The sequence below is a fragment of the Phacochoerus africanus genome, chromosome 1 (assembly GCF_016906955.1).
Source record: "Phacochoerus africanus isolate WHEZ1 chromosome 1, ROS_Pafr_v1, whole genome shotgun sequence".
In the NCBI taxonomy this organism is placed as follows: domain Eukaryota; kingdom Metazoa; phylum Chordata; class Mammalia; order Artiodactyla; family Suidae; genus Phacochoerus; species Phacochoerus africanus.
In genome coordinates, this window is record NC_062544.1 from 38,889,212 (window position 1) to 38,904,249 (window position 15,038).

The following is a 15,038-nucleotide window of genomic DNA, read 5'->3' on the forward strand; positions in this document are numbered from 1 at the left end:
GCAAAAGCTTTTCAGTTTGATGAGGTCCCATGGGTTTATTTTTGCTCTAATTTCTATTGCTTTGGGAGACTGCCCTGAGAAAATATTCATGAGGTTGATGTCAGAGAGTGTTTTGCCTATGTTTTCTTCTAGGAGTTTGATGGTGTCCTGTCGTATATTTAAGTCTTTCAGCCATTTGGAGTTTATTTTTGTGCATGGTGTGAGGGTGTGTTCTAGTTTCATTGCTTTGCATGCAGCTGTCCAGGTTTCCCAGCAATGCTTGCTGAATAGACTTTCTTTTTCCCATTTGATGTTCTTGCCTCCCTTGTCAAAGATGAATTGACCATAGGTGTCCGGGATTATTTCCGGGTTCTCTCTTCTGTTCCATTGGTCTGTCTGTCTGTTTTGATACCAGTACCACACTGTTTTGATGACTGTGGCTTTGTAGTATTTCTTGAAGTCTGGGAGAGTGATGCCTCCTGCTTGGTTTTTGTTTCTCAGGATTGCTTTGGCGATTCTGGGTCTTTTGTGGTTCCATATAAATGTTTGGATTGTTTGTTCTAGTTCTGTGAAAAATGTCCTGGGTCATTTGATAGGGATTGCATTGAATCTGTAGATTGCTTTGGGTAGTATGGCCATTTTTACAATATTGATTTTCCCAATCCAGGAACATGGACTATCTTTCCATTTCTTTACATCTTCTTTGATTTCTTTGGTTAAAGTTTTATAGTTCTCGGCATATAGGTCCTTTACCTCCTTGGTCAGGTGTATTCCGAGGTATTTGATGTTGTGAGGTGCAATTTTAAAAGGTATCGTATTTTTGTATTCCTTTTCTAATAGTTCATTGCTGGTATACAGAAATGCAACTGACTTCTGAATGTTAATCTTATATGCTGCTACTTTGCTGAATTTATGAATCAGTTCAAGGAGTTTTGGGGTTGAGTCCTTAGGGTTTTCTATGTATAGTATCATGTCATCTGCATACAGTGACAGTTTGATCTCTTCTCTTCCTATATGGATGCCTTGTATTTCTTTGGTTTGTCTAATTGCTGTGGCTAAGACTTCCCAAACTATGTTGACGAGCAGTGGTGAGAGTGGGCATCCCTGTCTTGTTCCAGATTTGAGCGAGAAGGCTTTCAATTTTTCCCCATTGAGGATTATATTTGCTGTGGGTTTCTCATAAATGGCTTTGATTATATTCAGGAATGTTCCCTCTATACCCAGTTTGGCGAGGGTCTTGATCATGAATGGATGTTGGACTTTGTCAAATGCTTTTTCTGCGTCTATTGAGATGATCATATGATTTTTGACTTTTGTTTTTTTTGTTAATGTGGTGTATGATGCTGATTGATTTGCATATGTTGAACCATCCTTGTGAACCTGGGATGAACCCCACCTGGTCATGGTGTATAATTTTTTTGGTATGTTGTTGGATTCGGTTGGCTAAGATTTTGTTGAGAATTTTTGCATCTCTATTCATCAATGATATTGGGCGATAGTTTTCTTTTTTGGTGGTATCTCTGTCTGGTTTTGGAATGAGGGTGATGGTGGCATCATAGAATGTCTTTGGGAGTATTCCTTCTTCTTCAACCTTTTGAAGGAGTTTCAGGAGGATGGGCACCAATTCCTCTTTATATGTTTGATAGAATTCACCTGTGAAGCCATCTGGTCCTGGACTTTTATTTGTAGGGAGTGATTTTATGACCTCTTCCATTTCATTTCTAGTGATCGGTCTGTTCAGTTGGTCTGTTTCTACTTGATTCAGTTTTGCAGGCTGTAAGATTCTAGAAAATTGTCCATTTCTTCCAGATTGTCAAACTTGTTGCCGTACAGTTGTTCCTAGTATTCTCTTATGGTTTTTTGTATTTCTGCTGTATCGGTTGTGAGTTCTCCTTTTTCATTTATAATTTTGGGTATTTGGGTTCTTTCTCTCCTCTTTTGAGTGAGTCTGGCCAGGGGTTTGTCAATTTTGTTCACCTTTTCAAAGAACCAGCTCTTGGTTTTATTAATTTTCTCTATTGTTTTTTGAGTCTCTATCTTATTGATTTCTTCTTTGATCTTTATAATTTCCTTCCTTCTGCTGACTTTAGGCCTTTTTGGTTCTTCTTTTTCTAATTCATTTAGGTGGAGGGTTAAGTTGTCCATTTGGGATCTTTCTTCTTTTTTGAGAAAGGCCTGTATTGCTATAAATTTCCCGCTGAGCACTGCTTTCGCAGCATCCCATAGATTTTGAGCCGTTGTGTCTTCATTATCATTTGTTTCAAGGTAGTTTTTAATTTCCTTCTTGATTTCCTCATTGACCCATTGGTTTTTTAGTAGCATGTTGTTTAATCTCCATGCAGTAGGTTTTTTCTCTTTCCTTTTCCCATGGTTGGTTTCTAATTTCATGGCATTGTGGTCAGAGAAGATACTTGAGATAATTTCTATGCTCCTAAATTTATTGAGATTCGCTTTGTGTCCCAATATGTGGTCGATTCTTGAGAATGTTCCATGAGCATTTGAGAAGAATGTGTATTCTGCTTTTTTTGGAGGTAGTGTCCTGAAGATATCAATGAAGTCTAACTTTTCTATTGTTTCCTTTAGGATCTCTGTTGCTTTATTGGTTTTCTGTCTAGAGGGTCTGTCCATTGATGTGAGGGGGGTATTAAGGTCTCCTACGATGATTGTATTCTCATCCATATCTCCCTTTATGTCTGTTAATATTTGTTGTATGTATCTGGGTGCTCCTGTATTTGGGGCATATATGTTGACGACAGTAACATCCTCTCCTTGGATGGATCCCTTAATCATTAAGTAGTGTCCTTCTTTGTCTTTCTTTATGTCTTTTGTTTTAAAGTCTATTTTGTCTGATATGAGCGTTGCGACTCCTGCTTTTCTGTCATGTCTATTGGCGTGAAATATTTTTCCCCACCCTTTCACTTTCAATCTATATGTATCTTTTGTCCTAAGGTGAGTTTCTTGTAGGCAGCATATTGAAGGTTTTTGCCTTTTTATCCACTCAGCCACTCTGTGTCTTTTGATTGGGGCGTTCAGTCCATTGACATTTAAGGTGGTAATTGATAGATGATTATTTATTGCCATTTGAACCTCGTGTTCCAGTTGATTCTATGGTTCTCCATTCTTCCTTTTTTTTTTTTTTGGTTGGATGGTCTCCTGTTATTATCTGCTTGAGTGTATTTTTTTTTCATTTTTTGCAAATGCAGTATTTGGTTTTGGCTTGTGGTTGCCCTGTTTTTTAAGTATGCTAACCCCTTCCCATAATTGTGTGTTTTAGCCTGATGGTCCTGTAAGTTCAAACCCTTCATTACTATATTAAAATTAAGGAGAGAAACATACAAACAAACAAACAAAAAGGGTTATTTACTTCCTAACATCCCTTGCCCACATTTTATGGTTTTGATGACTCTTTTTTCTTTTTTTCTTTTTAATTTTATTTTGTTTGAGGCCTGTTCATGATTAAATCTGTATGCTGGCTTATTTGAGTGACTGCTCTCTGATTGTGGTTTCCTCAGTCCTAGTTCTTCCTCTTCTTCTTCTTTTTTTCTTTTCTTTTTTCTTCCCTTTCCTTCCTTTCTTTTTGGTTTAGAGAAGCCCTTTCAATATTTCCTTTAACCTGGGTTTTGTGTTGCAGTATTGTTTAAGTTTTTGTTTGTTGGAAAAAATTTTTATTTCCCCTTCTGTTTTAAATGATATTCTTGCTGGATAGAGTATTCTAGGTTGCATATTTTTTCCTTTGAGCACTTTAAATATCTCTTGCCATTCCCTCCTGGCCTGTCGTGTTTCTGTAGAGAAGTCAGCTGATATTCTTATGGGGGTTCCCTTGTAGGTAACATTCTGTTTTTCTCTTGCTGCCTTTAGGATCCTCTCTTTATCACTAACTTTTGCCATTTTTATTATGATGTGTCTTGGTGTGGGTCTATTTGGGTTCAGTTGGTTTGGGGCCCTCTGTGCTTCTTGTATCTTGAACCCAGTATCCTTTAGATTTGGGAAGTTTCCAGCGATAATTTCTTCAAATATATTTTCCATCCCCTTATCTTTTTCTACTCCTTCTGGAATTCCTATTATGCGTAGATTGGCCCGCTTTGTATTATCCCATAGGTCTCTTATATTGCTTTCCAGTTTTTTGATTCGGTTTTCTGTCTGTTGACCGGATTGAGTGATTTCCATTATTCTATCTTCCATATCACTGATTCGTTCTTCTGCATTATTCATTCTGGTTTTTTACTGCCCTTAGTTCAGTTTGCATCTCTGCAAATGAATGTTCTAGTTTTTCTTGGCTCCTCCTTATATTTTCTCGTTCCTTTCTGTGGGTATCTGCATTACTGTTCATACCTTCTCTTAATTCCTTCAGTATTGTCACTATTTCTCTTTGGAACTCCAGGTCTGTCTGACTGCAGAGATCTGTTTCATTGTTGACTGTTTTAGGTGAGTTCTCCTGTTGGTTTGACTGGGGGTGGTTTCTCAGCTTCTTCATCTTGCTTGTTGTTTTCTCTCTCCTGAGGGAGTTGTACTCTCCGTTATTGGGCAGTGTTTGCCTTGTCACTGCCGTGGAATATTTCCTGAGGGCTGGCGTTGTTGGTGAATCTTTTTTGAGGCAGTGTGGCTTTTCTGGAGTGTTGATGGGGCTAACAGTGTTTCTTTGAGGCAAAGGAGGACTTCCTGAGGGCAGACAGGACTGGGAGGTCCACACCACGATGGTAGCAGATTTCACTTGGTCATGCAGAGCTTGCTCTGGTGTTTTTAGGCTGTGGGGTTCTTGCAGGGGGTTGGCGGTGTTGGGCAGCTGTTCCTCAGGAGTGCAGCCCCCCCTTGGGGGCTGGAGCATCTATCTGGGTCACTGAGAACCTAAGAGGCTCTTCCCTAGGGCAGCCCAACTCAGAAGGACGGCCTGAGAATGAAGGCGGATCTTTTCACAGTGTGGCCAAGCTTGTTGCAGCTTTTCTGGGCTGCAGGGGCTCTTCCAGGGGGCTGGTGGTGCTGAGCAGGTATTCCGCGGGAGTGGGGCACCCCCTGGGGGCTTGGGCGGGTAGCAGGGCTGCTGGAAGCCCAAGAGGCTCCTCCCCAGGGCAGCCCGACTCAGAAAGACCGTCTGAGATCTTTTCCCGACTCGGCCAGGCTTGTTGCAGCTTTTCTGGGCTGCAGTGGGTCCTGCCTGGAGCTGGCAGTCCCATGCAGCTGATCCTCTATAGCTTGGCGCCCCCTGGGGGCTTGGGCGGGTAGCAGGGCCGCTGAAATCCAAGAGGCTCCTCCCCGGGGCAGCCTGACTCAGAAAAACCATCGGAGAATTAGGCAGATTTATTCACTGCCTGGCTAGGCTTGTTCTAGCTTTTCTGGGCTGCAGGCCTTTTCTCGGGGGCTGGTGGTGTTTGATGCTACTCTGAGGAAGTGTAGCCCCTCCAAAGGGCAAGTAGGCCTGTGCAGGGACAGCCCCTGCGGTGGTAGGCTTCAGGCAATTGTTGAGGCCAGCCCTCCTGGATGGCATGCAGCCCCAGGTTCGGGAGAGCGTAGGGGGTGGCGGGGGTGGGGGGAGGGGATGCACTGGGGAGCACAGCTTTCAGCTAGCTAGCAGGCCTGTAAGCTTGCTGTGGCATGGGGGGTATTCTATGGGGCCCCATCCCTTCTTCTCTCCCCTCCCCAGCACGGGCGCAGACCAGGCTCTTCTCCCAGGTTCCCTCTGATGTGGCTTTCCACTCCCCCGCCCCTAGAGTATTGCTCCCTTCCTCTGCCACAGCTTTGTTTTCTAGTCTCCCAGGCAGTCTCTGCCCTGTCAAATAGTTTCTAGACCTCCCAAGCAGTTTCCGCTCCGCCCCGCCCCCCCCAGCCAGGGGCCTAATCTCTGGAGGCGAGGATTCGGTGCCCAGCCCCCACCCAGGCGTCTCAATCTTTGGTGACTGTGCCCGTAGTCCAGATGGTCCGTTCAGTTCTTGACCGGCTTTTCCGTACTCCAACTTACTGCTACACTCTTCTCTGCATCTGGAGATTCCTCCGGTTCGTTTGATCTTTCCCCCGTGTAGGTGACTTTCCAGGGTGCGGGATCCCTTTCTCCTCCGCAGTTCCCTTTCGGGAGCGCCCGTCCTGCTCGGATTCTCCTTCTCTCACTCTCCTCTTTTCTCCCGTTCTGCCCAGTAATGTCACGAACTTCTTGCCGTTATTGGAGTTTAGGTTCCTCTGCCAGCGATTGGTTGCTGTTCTGTGCGAGTCATTTATTTTGTAGATGTGCTTTTTTTGTTGTGTTTGTGGGAGAGGGCGAGCGTGTCCCCCTACTCCTCCGCCATCTTGTCCCACTTTTTCCCCCTTAATTTTTAAAATTTAAACTGAATTCAAATTTCTAACTCTTTATGTTAAAGTATAATCTGAAATATTTAATCATAATTTACTCTTCCATCCAATATAGTCATTTATAACCATATTCTTCATATAATCAGTAAAACAAAATGAATTTTGGGAGACATATAAAATTTAATTGGGGTGTTCTGTCGTGGCACAGTAGAAACAAATCCAACTAGGAACCATGAGGTTAACAGGTTCAATCCCTGGCCTTGCTCAGTGGGTTACAGATCCAGCGTTGCCATGAGCTGTGGTGCAGGTAGCAGAAGTGGCTCAGATCCTGCATTGCAGTTGTGGCGTAGGCTGGCAGCTGTAGCTCCGATTTGACCCCTAACCTGGGAACCTCCATATGCCACGGGTGTGGTCCTCAAAATAAATAAATAAATAAAATTTAACTGGACATAGCAGTAGAAACATGTCTTACTGCATTGGTTCCTACAAATCAATAACATACCATTTCTCATCACTAAACACTCCATTTCTCTCAAAATTATGAATTAATTCTAAAATAAGAGAACAATTTGCTTTAAACTACAGTATCCTGAGTTACAGCCTTAAAATACTCTAGTTACTTTCAATATCATTCAAGGGCATATTTTATAAGCACTGTGAAGTACACAATTTTTTTTACAGGTTTATGAATATAAAAACTTACAGAGCTGTAGTGCCATCTACTGGAGAACAAAGACTATGTTACTTCTTTGGCAAAGGTCGCTGTCATATCAAACAAATTTCTGGATCGTGTCTACACTGTCTTTCCACCAGTTATATAACATGTAACTAAGTATTAAGAGAAGTTTGTTCACTTAACCACCTACAGAACAGTTACAACTGAGCCGGATGAGACTACAAACATATAAATACAACACCATTTCCACCACAGAGGCAATAATGCAAAAAACTAGAGAATTAACTAACATTAGTTGGCTCAGAAATGACCTGGGATTTCTTTCTCAATGACATTTTCCAAAATCCTACTCTGGTAATTCCTTTCAAAAAAAAAAAGACATTTTTAAACATGACTCATTAATTCAGCATTTGGTTTGAGCCCATAAAATTAGAGATCCTTAGGGAGTTTTCTGATGGCCTAGCGGGTTGAGGCTCCTGCGTTCTCACTGCTGTGGCTCTGGTTGCTGCTGTGCAGCGTAGGTTCGATCCCTGGCCCAGGAATTCCCACATACTGCCTGTGTGGCAAAAAAGAAAAAAACAAAAAACAAGAGAGAACCTGAAATAAACATTGCAACTCTCAATTTAAAAAAAAATTAGAGATCCTTAAAAACAGAAGGCCAACAAGAAATCTACATACCCTATGCCTGGGGCGGGAATGGGGGGGCACTCATGGGGAATAGCAATAATATAGAGGTTGATTTGTAATTAACTATGTATAACACTTTTCTTCCTCAGTTTTTTTCCTTTAAAAATCAAACATTTCAGATTTGCACTATCATCCTAGCTCAGAGAGAATGTTAATCTTCTCTGTATTGTTCCAACTTTAAGATATTTGCTGCTGAAGTTCTCTAGTGGTACAGTAGGTTAAGGAGCAGCTGGTTAAGGATCCGACGCTGTCACGATAGTGGCTCGGGTCACTGCTATGCTGTGGATTCGATACCTGGCCTGGAAATTTCCACATGCTATGGGGTGCGGCTGGAAAAAATCAAGTGTGCGTGTGCACGCGTGTATAAAACATAAAAATAGCATATGTGTTGCTAAAATAAGCACAAATGCATTCTTTTACATAAAGAATGAAGATTAACTGACAATAATTTTATAACTCCTTGAATTTGAAAGGGGGAAAAAGATGGAACTGAGAGGGAGAAAGAGACAGAACTTACTGAGGTGCTACACGTCTCCAGTATCGATCAATTCCATTTTTAAAATACAGCACAGCAAGCCACCTTACATTTATATCCAGAGAGTGGTTTGTGAAAATATTCTGTAAATAAAAAACAAAGTGTTAGAATGACCATGTAGTAAGTTAAAAGTGTAACTAATATATTACAATCAAGTTTGGGTAGATTTAAAAATTATTTTTATTATACTTGATTTACAATGTTCTATCAATTTCTACTGTATAGCAAAGTAACCCAGTTATACACACATATATATATTATATATATATACACACACACATTCTTTTTCTCATATCATCTTCTATCATGTTCTATCGGAAGTGACTGGATATATTGTTCCCTGTGCTATACAGAAGGACATCATCGCTATCCATTCTAAACGTAATAGTTTGCATCTACTAACCCCTAACTCCCAGTCCATCCCACTCCCTCCCCCTCCTCCTTGGCAAACACAAGTCTGGTTTCCATGTCTATAAGTCTGTTTCTGTTCTGCAGACAAGTTCACCTATGCCAGATTTTAGATTCCACATATAAGTGATATCACATGGTATCTGTCTTTCTCTTTCTGACTTACTTCACTTAGTATGAGAATCTCTAGTTCCAACCATGTTGCTGCAAATGGCATTATGTTGTTCTTTTTATGGATGATGTAGTATTCTCTTGTGTATATGTACATCTTTTTTTTTTTGCCTTTTTTTTAAGGGCTGCACCCATGGCATATGGAAGTCCCCAGGATAGGGGTTGAATCAGAGCTAGGCTGCCAGCCTACACCACAGTCAGAGCAATGCCAGATCCGAGCCACATCCGGAGCCATGTTTGCGACCTACACCACAGCTCATAGTAACGTTGGATCCTAGACCCACCCAGCGAGGCCAGGGATCAAACCTACATTCTCATGTATACTAGTCAGATTTGTTTTCACTGTGCCACAACTAGAACCCCTTAATCCATTCATCTTTTGATGGACATTTAGATTGTTTCCATGTCTTGACAAATGTGATAGTGCTGCAATGAACATAGGGGTCCATGTGTATCTTTTTTTTTTGCCTTTTTTTTTTTTTTTTTTTTTTAGCATCGCACCTGTAGCATATGGAGGTCCCAGGCTAAGGGTCCAATTGGAGCTGCCGGCCTACACCACAGCCACAGCAACTCAGGATCCAAGCCACATCTGCGACCTACACCACAGCTCACAGCAATGCCAGATCCTTAACCCCCTGAGAGAGGCCAGGGATCAAACCCACAACCTCATGGTGCCTAGTTGGATTTGTTACCACTACACCACGACAGAAACTCCATGTGCATCTTTTGAATGATAGCGCTGTCTGGATATATGCCCAATAGTGGGATTGTTGGATCATATGGTAGTTCTATATTTAGTTTTCAAGGACCCTCCACAGTTTTCTATAGTGGTTTTATCAATTTGCATTCCCACCAATAGTGCAGGTGGATTCCCTTTTCTCCACTCCCTCTCCAGCATTTGTTATTTGTTAGCTTGTTAATAATGGTCATTCTGACTGGTGTGAGGTAGTACCTCAATGTAGTTTTGATTTGTATTTCCCTAATAATTAGTGATACTGAGTATTTTTTCATGTGTCTATTGGCTATCCGTATTATCTTATTGGGAGAAATGTCTATTTAGGTCTTCTGCCCATTTATCCATTGGGTTGTCTGTTTTTTTGTTGTTGTTGTTTAGGCTATTTGTATATTTTGGAGATTAGGCCCTTGTCAGTTGTATCATTTGCAACTATTTTCTCACATTCCATAGGTGATCTTTTCATCTTTTTTATGGCTTCCTTTGCTGTGAAAAAGCCTGTAAGTTTCATTAGTTTGGTTTATTTCTGTTTTTATTTCTACAGCCTTAGTCTTTCTGACCTAAAAAACATTTGTGCAGTTGATGAGAATGTTTGCTTATATTCTCTTCTAGAAGTTTTATGGTATCGTACCTTGTTTAAGTCTTTAAGCCATCTTGAGTTTATTTTTATGCATAGTGTGACGGTGTGTTCTAGTTTCACTAATTTACATGCAGCCATCCAGTTTTCCTAGCACCACTTGCTGAAGAGACTGTCTTTTTCTCATTTTATATTCTTGCCTCCTTTGTTGGAGATTAATTGATCCTAGATGTCTGAGTTTATTTCTGGGCTCGCTATTATGTTCCATTGGTCTGCATGTCTGTTTTTGTACCAGTATCACACTGTCTTGATTACTGTAGCTTTGTAACATTGTCTGAATTCTGGGAGAGTTATGCCTTCTGCTTTTTGTTCCTCAGGATTGTTTTGGCAATTCTGGGTCTTTTATAGTTCCATATAAATTTTGGATTGTTTGTTCTAGGTCTGTGAAAAATGTCATGGGTAATTTGATAGGGATTGCATTAAATCTGTAGATTGCTTTATGTAGTGTGGCCATTTTAAACATATTAATTCATCCAATCCAGGAGCATGGGATATCTTTCCATTTCTTTGCATCCTCTTTAATTTCCTTATTAATGTTGTATAGTTCGCAGCATCTAAGTCTTTCACCTCCATGGTCAGGTTTATTCCTAGGTATTTAACTTTTGGGGGTGTGATTCTAAAGGTTTTTCTTTTATATATATTCCTTTTCCAATATTTCATTGTTAGTATAAAGAAATACAATGGATTTCTCAGTGTTGATCCTGTATCCTGCTATTTGCTGATTTCACTGATCAGTTCGAGTAGTTTTTGTGTGATTAATTTTAATACACCACAATAAAGTATGGATAGTTTTTTGTTTTTGTTTTTGTTTTTTTTTTTTTTGCTTTTTAGGGCCACACCTGTAGCATGTGGAGGTTCCCGGGATAGGGTTTTATCTGGGCTACAGCTGCCGGCCTACACCACAGCCACAGCAACTCAGGATCCAAGCCACATCTGCGACTTATACCACAGCTCATGGCAACACCAGATCCTTAACCCACTGAGTGAGGCCAGGGATTGAACCCGCAACCTCTTGGTTCCTAGTCGAATTCGTTTCCGCTGCACCACGAAGGGAACTCCTGGATAGATTTTTAATTAAAGTCTTCAATTAATCTTATCACTACATACATGTAATTATTTTCTAAATATCTACATCTGTACAATTCATGTAAGAAAGCCTATCTGCTCAGGAGTATGTTAATTATATAAGCTGAGTAATGGACATAGGGAGATTCATTATACTATTCTACTTTTAGCTATTTTTGAAATTTTCCCTAACAAAAAATTAAACTTGGAAGCAAACAAACCTAATTTCACAGCATAATCTACCTACACACACAAAACTAAAATAAATAGCCCTAAATTAAAAAAGAAAAAGTGGAGGAGTTCCGTTGTGGCTGAGCAGTTAACGAATCTGACTAGCATCCATGAGGACACAGGTTTGATCCCTGGCCTTGCTCAGTGGATTAAGGTTCCAGAGTTGTCATGAGCTGTGGCGTAGGTTGCAGATGCGGCTTGGCCCACATTGCTGTGGGATTTGACCCCTAGCCTGGGAAGCTCCATATGCTGCAGGTACAGCCCTCAAAAGAAAAAAAAGAAGAAAAAGTAGTAGACCCACCAAAGAATAGACTCAAATATTCTAAGGAGTCAAAGCCCAAGTTAGTAATTCATGCTGTAAAATAACAAATTATTTCAAAGTATTCTCCTTATCTACCAGTAAGTTTGATGGCAAAACAATTTTAAGTAATATAAATGTAGAAGTAATACGAATAATTTCAACTCAAAATTAACCGCTACCTAAAAAAAAAATTTATTCACTGTTTTAACCCAAATACAGGCCATCTTCACCCTGCACCAAAACGAGATACTATAAAAATGACTGTGCAAGCTAAACCACGCAATATGATCTTGAAGTCAAAAATTACAGCTATTATGTGACCTTTAAAATTTACTTTAAGGAGTTCCCATTGTGGCTCAGCAGTAATGAACCCAACTAGCACCCATGAGGATGCAGGTTTGCTCTCTGGCCCCACTTAGTGGGTTAAGGATCCAGCGTTGCCGTGAGCTATGATGTAGGTCCTAGACATGGCTTGGATCTGGCATTGCTGTGGCTGTGGTGTAGCCTGGCAGCTTCAGCTTCAATTTGACCCCTAGCCTGGAAACTTCCATATGCCACAGGTACAGCCTTAAAAATACTAAAAACAAACAAACAAACCTAAAATTTATTTTAAAATTTATTTAAACATTTATTAAAACTGTTACCATTTATAAACGATCATTTTAAACATATACAGAAATACGAAGAATAGTAAAACTAATATTTACACTGTAATTTAAGTCATGAACACTGAGAATTAAAAATGTTTCTAGAATAGCAGGTATATAGGACAAATAGGGACTGTAGGAATATGTTAACTGACTAAAATTTGTACTATACCTCAGACCAAAAACAACTCAAATCCCTAGAGTTTACCTTTTAAACACAAATTTATATGGGAAAATTTCAAACCAAAAATAATGATGAGGAAGTATGTTCTTTACTATAAAAAATATTTATGTTAAGTATTAAAAATAAATATGTATACTATAATTCTACTTTTTAAAAATCATGTACATACCCACAAAAGTTAACAAAGACAGTGGTGTATGCCCATTTATTTCTTAAGATCCCTGACAACTGAGTCGCGTCCTTCTTTTGGGTCTCCTTTGCAAAAGAAAGCATAGGTTCTCTCACTATATTAATTGCATTCGATTTTTAACACTATACATGTCTACCTTCCACATTAGATTGAGTTCTGTCTTACGAGTGTAGTCTAGCACAGAATCCAGCAAAGCAGAAACTTCATAAATATCTACTTGTTCAGTAAATGAGTGAATAATGAGTGAATAAATGGAAGTAATATGGGAATATTGTGGAAGTTGGTGGACCTCAGCTACACTTAGGAACCAAGAAAAGTCAAACGGCAGGTGTCAATCCAAGTAAAAATATTCATAAGCATATTGAATAACAAGACTGAAGACAAGCCTAAGAACAGGTATACAAATTTAGGAATCTCCAGACTAAACAGGACAGCTAAGGCTCAAATAAAGCAAATGTGACAAGACAGTGAAAACAGGAAAAAAGGAAAAAATAACTTAAATTCAGCAGTTTTAAAATCTATTATAAGTATAACCTATTCCACCTCAAAGAAAGTTTAATATTCTTCTAAGAAGAAAAGTATACCTAATAAAAATAAAAATGAAAAGATCTAAGCACTTAATATTAATAATTCATACATAATATTGAAAAGTATAAAGAATACCTACTGGTTTTTTTCAAGGTCAAGTAGGAACTAAAATAAGAAATTCTAGAAGTGTTTCATATTTTGCCCTGAAAAAAATGAGGCTAATTACAGAGCACACTCATTTAAATAAACATATAAAAATTAAAGATAATCAGAAATTTTCTAAATATTTATCCTATGCCCCAAATTCACAAACGAGATGCTGGGATTATCTATAAGAATAAGATACAGGCACATACCATGCTCTTGGTTTAGAAGAGTTAATATTATCAAAATGACTATAATGCCTAAGGCAATCTACAGATTCAATGCAATCCCTATCAAATCACCAAGGACATTTTTCACAGAACTTGAACAAAATATTTTAAACACTGTTTGGAAGCACAAAAGACCCAGAATAGCCAAAGACATCCTGAAAAAGAAAAATGGAGCTGGAGAAATCAGGCTCCCAGACTTCAGACTACACTGCAAAGCAACAGTCATCAAAACCGCATGGTACTGGCACAAAGACAGAAATACACATCAGTGGAACAGGATAGAAAGCCCAGAATTCAACCCATGCACCTACAGCCAAAAATTCTATAACAAAGGAGCCAAGGATATACAATGGAGAAAGGACAGCTTGTTCAATAAGTGGTGCTGGGAAAACTGGACAGCCACATGGAAAAAAATGAAATTAGAACACTCCCTAACACCATACACCAAAAATAAACTCCAAATGGATTAAAGACCTAGATATAAGACCAGACACTAAAAACACCGGCCAAACACTCTCCAACATAAATGACAGCAACATCTTCTCAGATCCACCTCTTAGAGTAATGACAGTAAAAACAAAAATAAGCAAATGGGACCTAATCAAACTTCAAAGTTTATGCACAGCAAAGGAAACCTAAACAACACAAAAAGACAACCCACAGAATGGGAGAAAATCTTTGCAAATGAATCAACAGACAAGGGATTAATCTCCAAAATTTATAAACACCTTCTGCAGCTCCATACCAAAAAAACAAAAAACCCCATCCAAAAATGGGCAGAAGATCTAAACAGACAATTCTCCAAAGAAGACATACAGATGGCCAAAAAACACATGAAAAGATGTTCAACATCACTCATTATAAGAGAAATGCAAATCAAAACCACTATGAGGAGTTCCCGTCGTGGCGCAGTGGTTAACGAATCTGACTAGGAACCATGAGGTTGCAGGTTCGGTCCCTGCCCTTGCTCAGTGGGTTAACGATCCGGCGTTGCCGTGAGCTGTGGTGTAGGTTGCAGACGTGGCTCGGATCCTGCGTTGCTGTGGCTCTGGCGTAGGCTGGTGGCTACGGCTCCGATTAGACCCCTAGCCTGGGAACCTCCATATGCCGCGAGAGCGGCCCAAGAAATAGCAAAAAGCCCCCCCCCCCCCAAAAAAAAACAACACTATGAGGTAGCACCTTACACCAGCCAGAATGGCCATCATCCAAAAATCTACAAACAATAAGTGCTGGAGAGGGTGTGGAGAAAAAGTACCCCTGGTACACTGTTGGCGGGATTGTAAATGGGTGCAACCACTGTGGAAAGCAGTATGGAAAGTCCTCAGAAAACTAACAATAGAACTACCATTTGATCCAGCAATCCCACTCCTGGGCATCTATCCAGAGAAAAACATGACTCGAAAAGACACATGT

At 39.9% G+C, this 15,038-nt stretch overlaps 1 protein-coding gene and 1 non-coding gene across 4 annotated transcripts in view; both read right to left on the bottom strand.

The window, feature by feature from the left end:
- Positions 1 to 15,038, bottom strand: part of IPO11 (importin 11) — a 229,735-nt gene that overhangs the window by 188,587 nt on the left and 26,110 nt on the right. For all 3 annotated transcript variants that reach the window (XM_047753902.1, XM_047753974.1, XM_047754048.1), the window contains exon 3: positions 8,139 to 8,239. In XM_047753902.1, coding sequence (XP_047609858.1) covers positions 8,139 to 8,239 — 101 coding nt within the window. The remainder of the gene's footprint in view (positions 1 to 8,138; positions 8,240 to 15,038) is intronic.
- On the bottom strand, positions 7,721 to 7,822 carry LOC125114201 (U6 spliceosomal RNA). Its single transcript, XR_007131733.1, has one exon. It is a non-coding gene; the product is annotated as a U6 spliceosomal RNA (small nuclear RNA).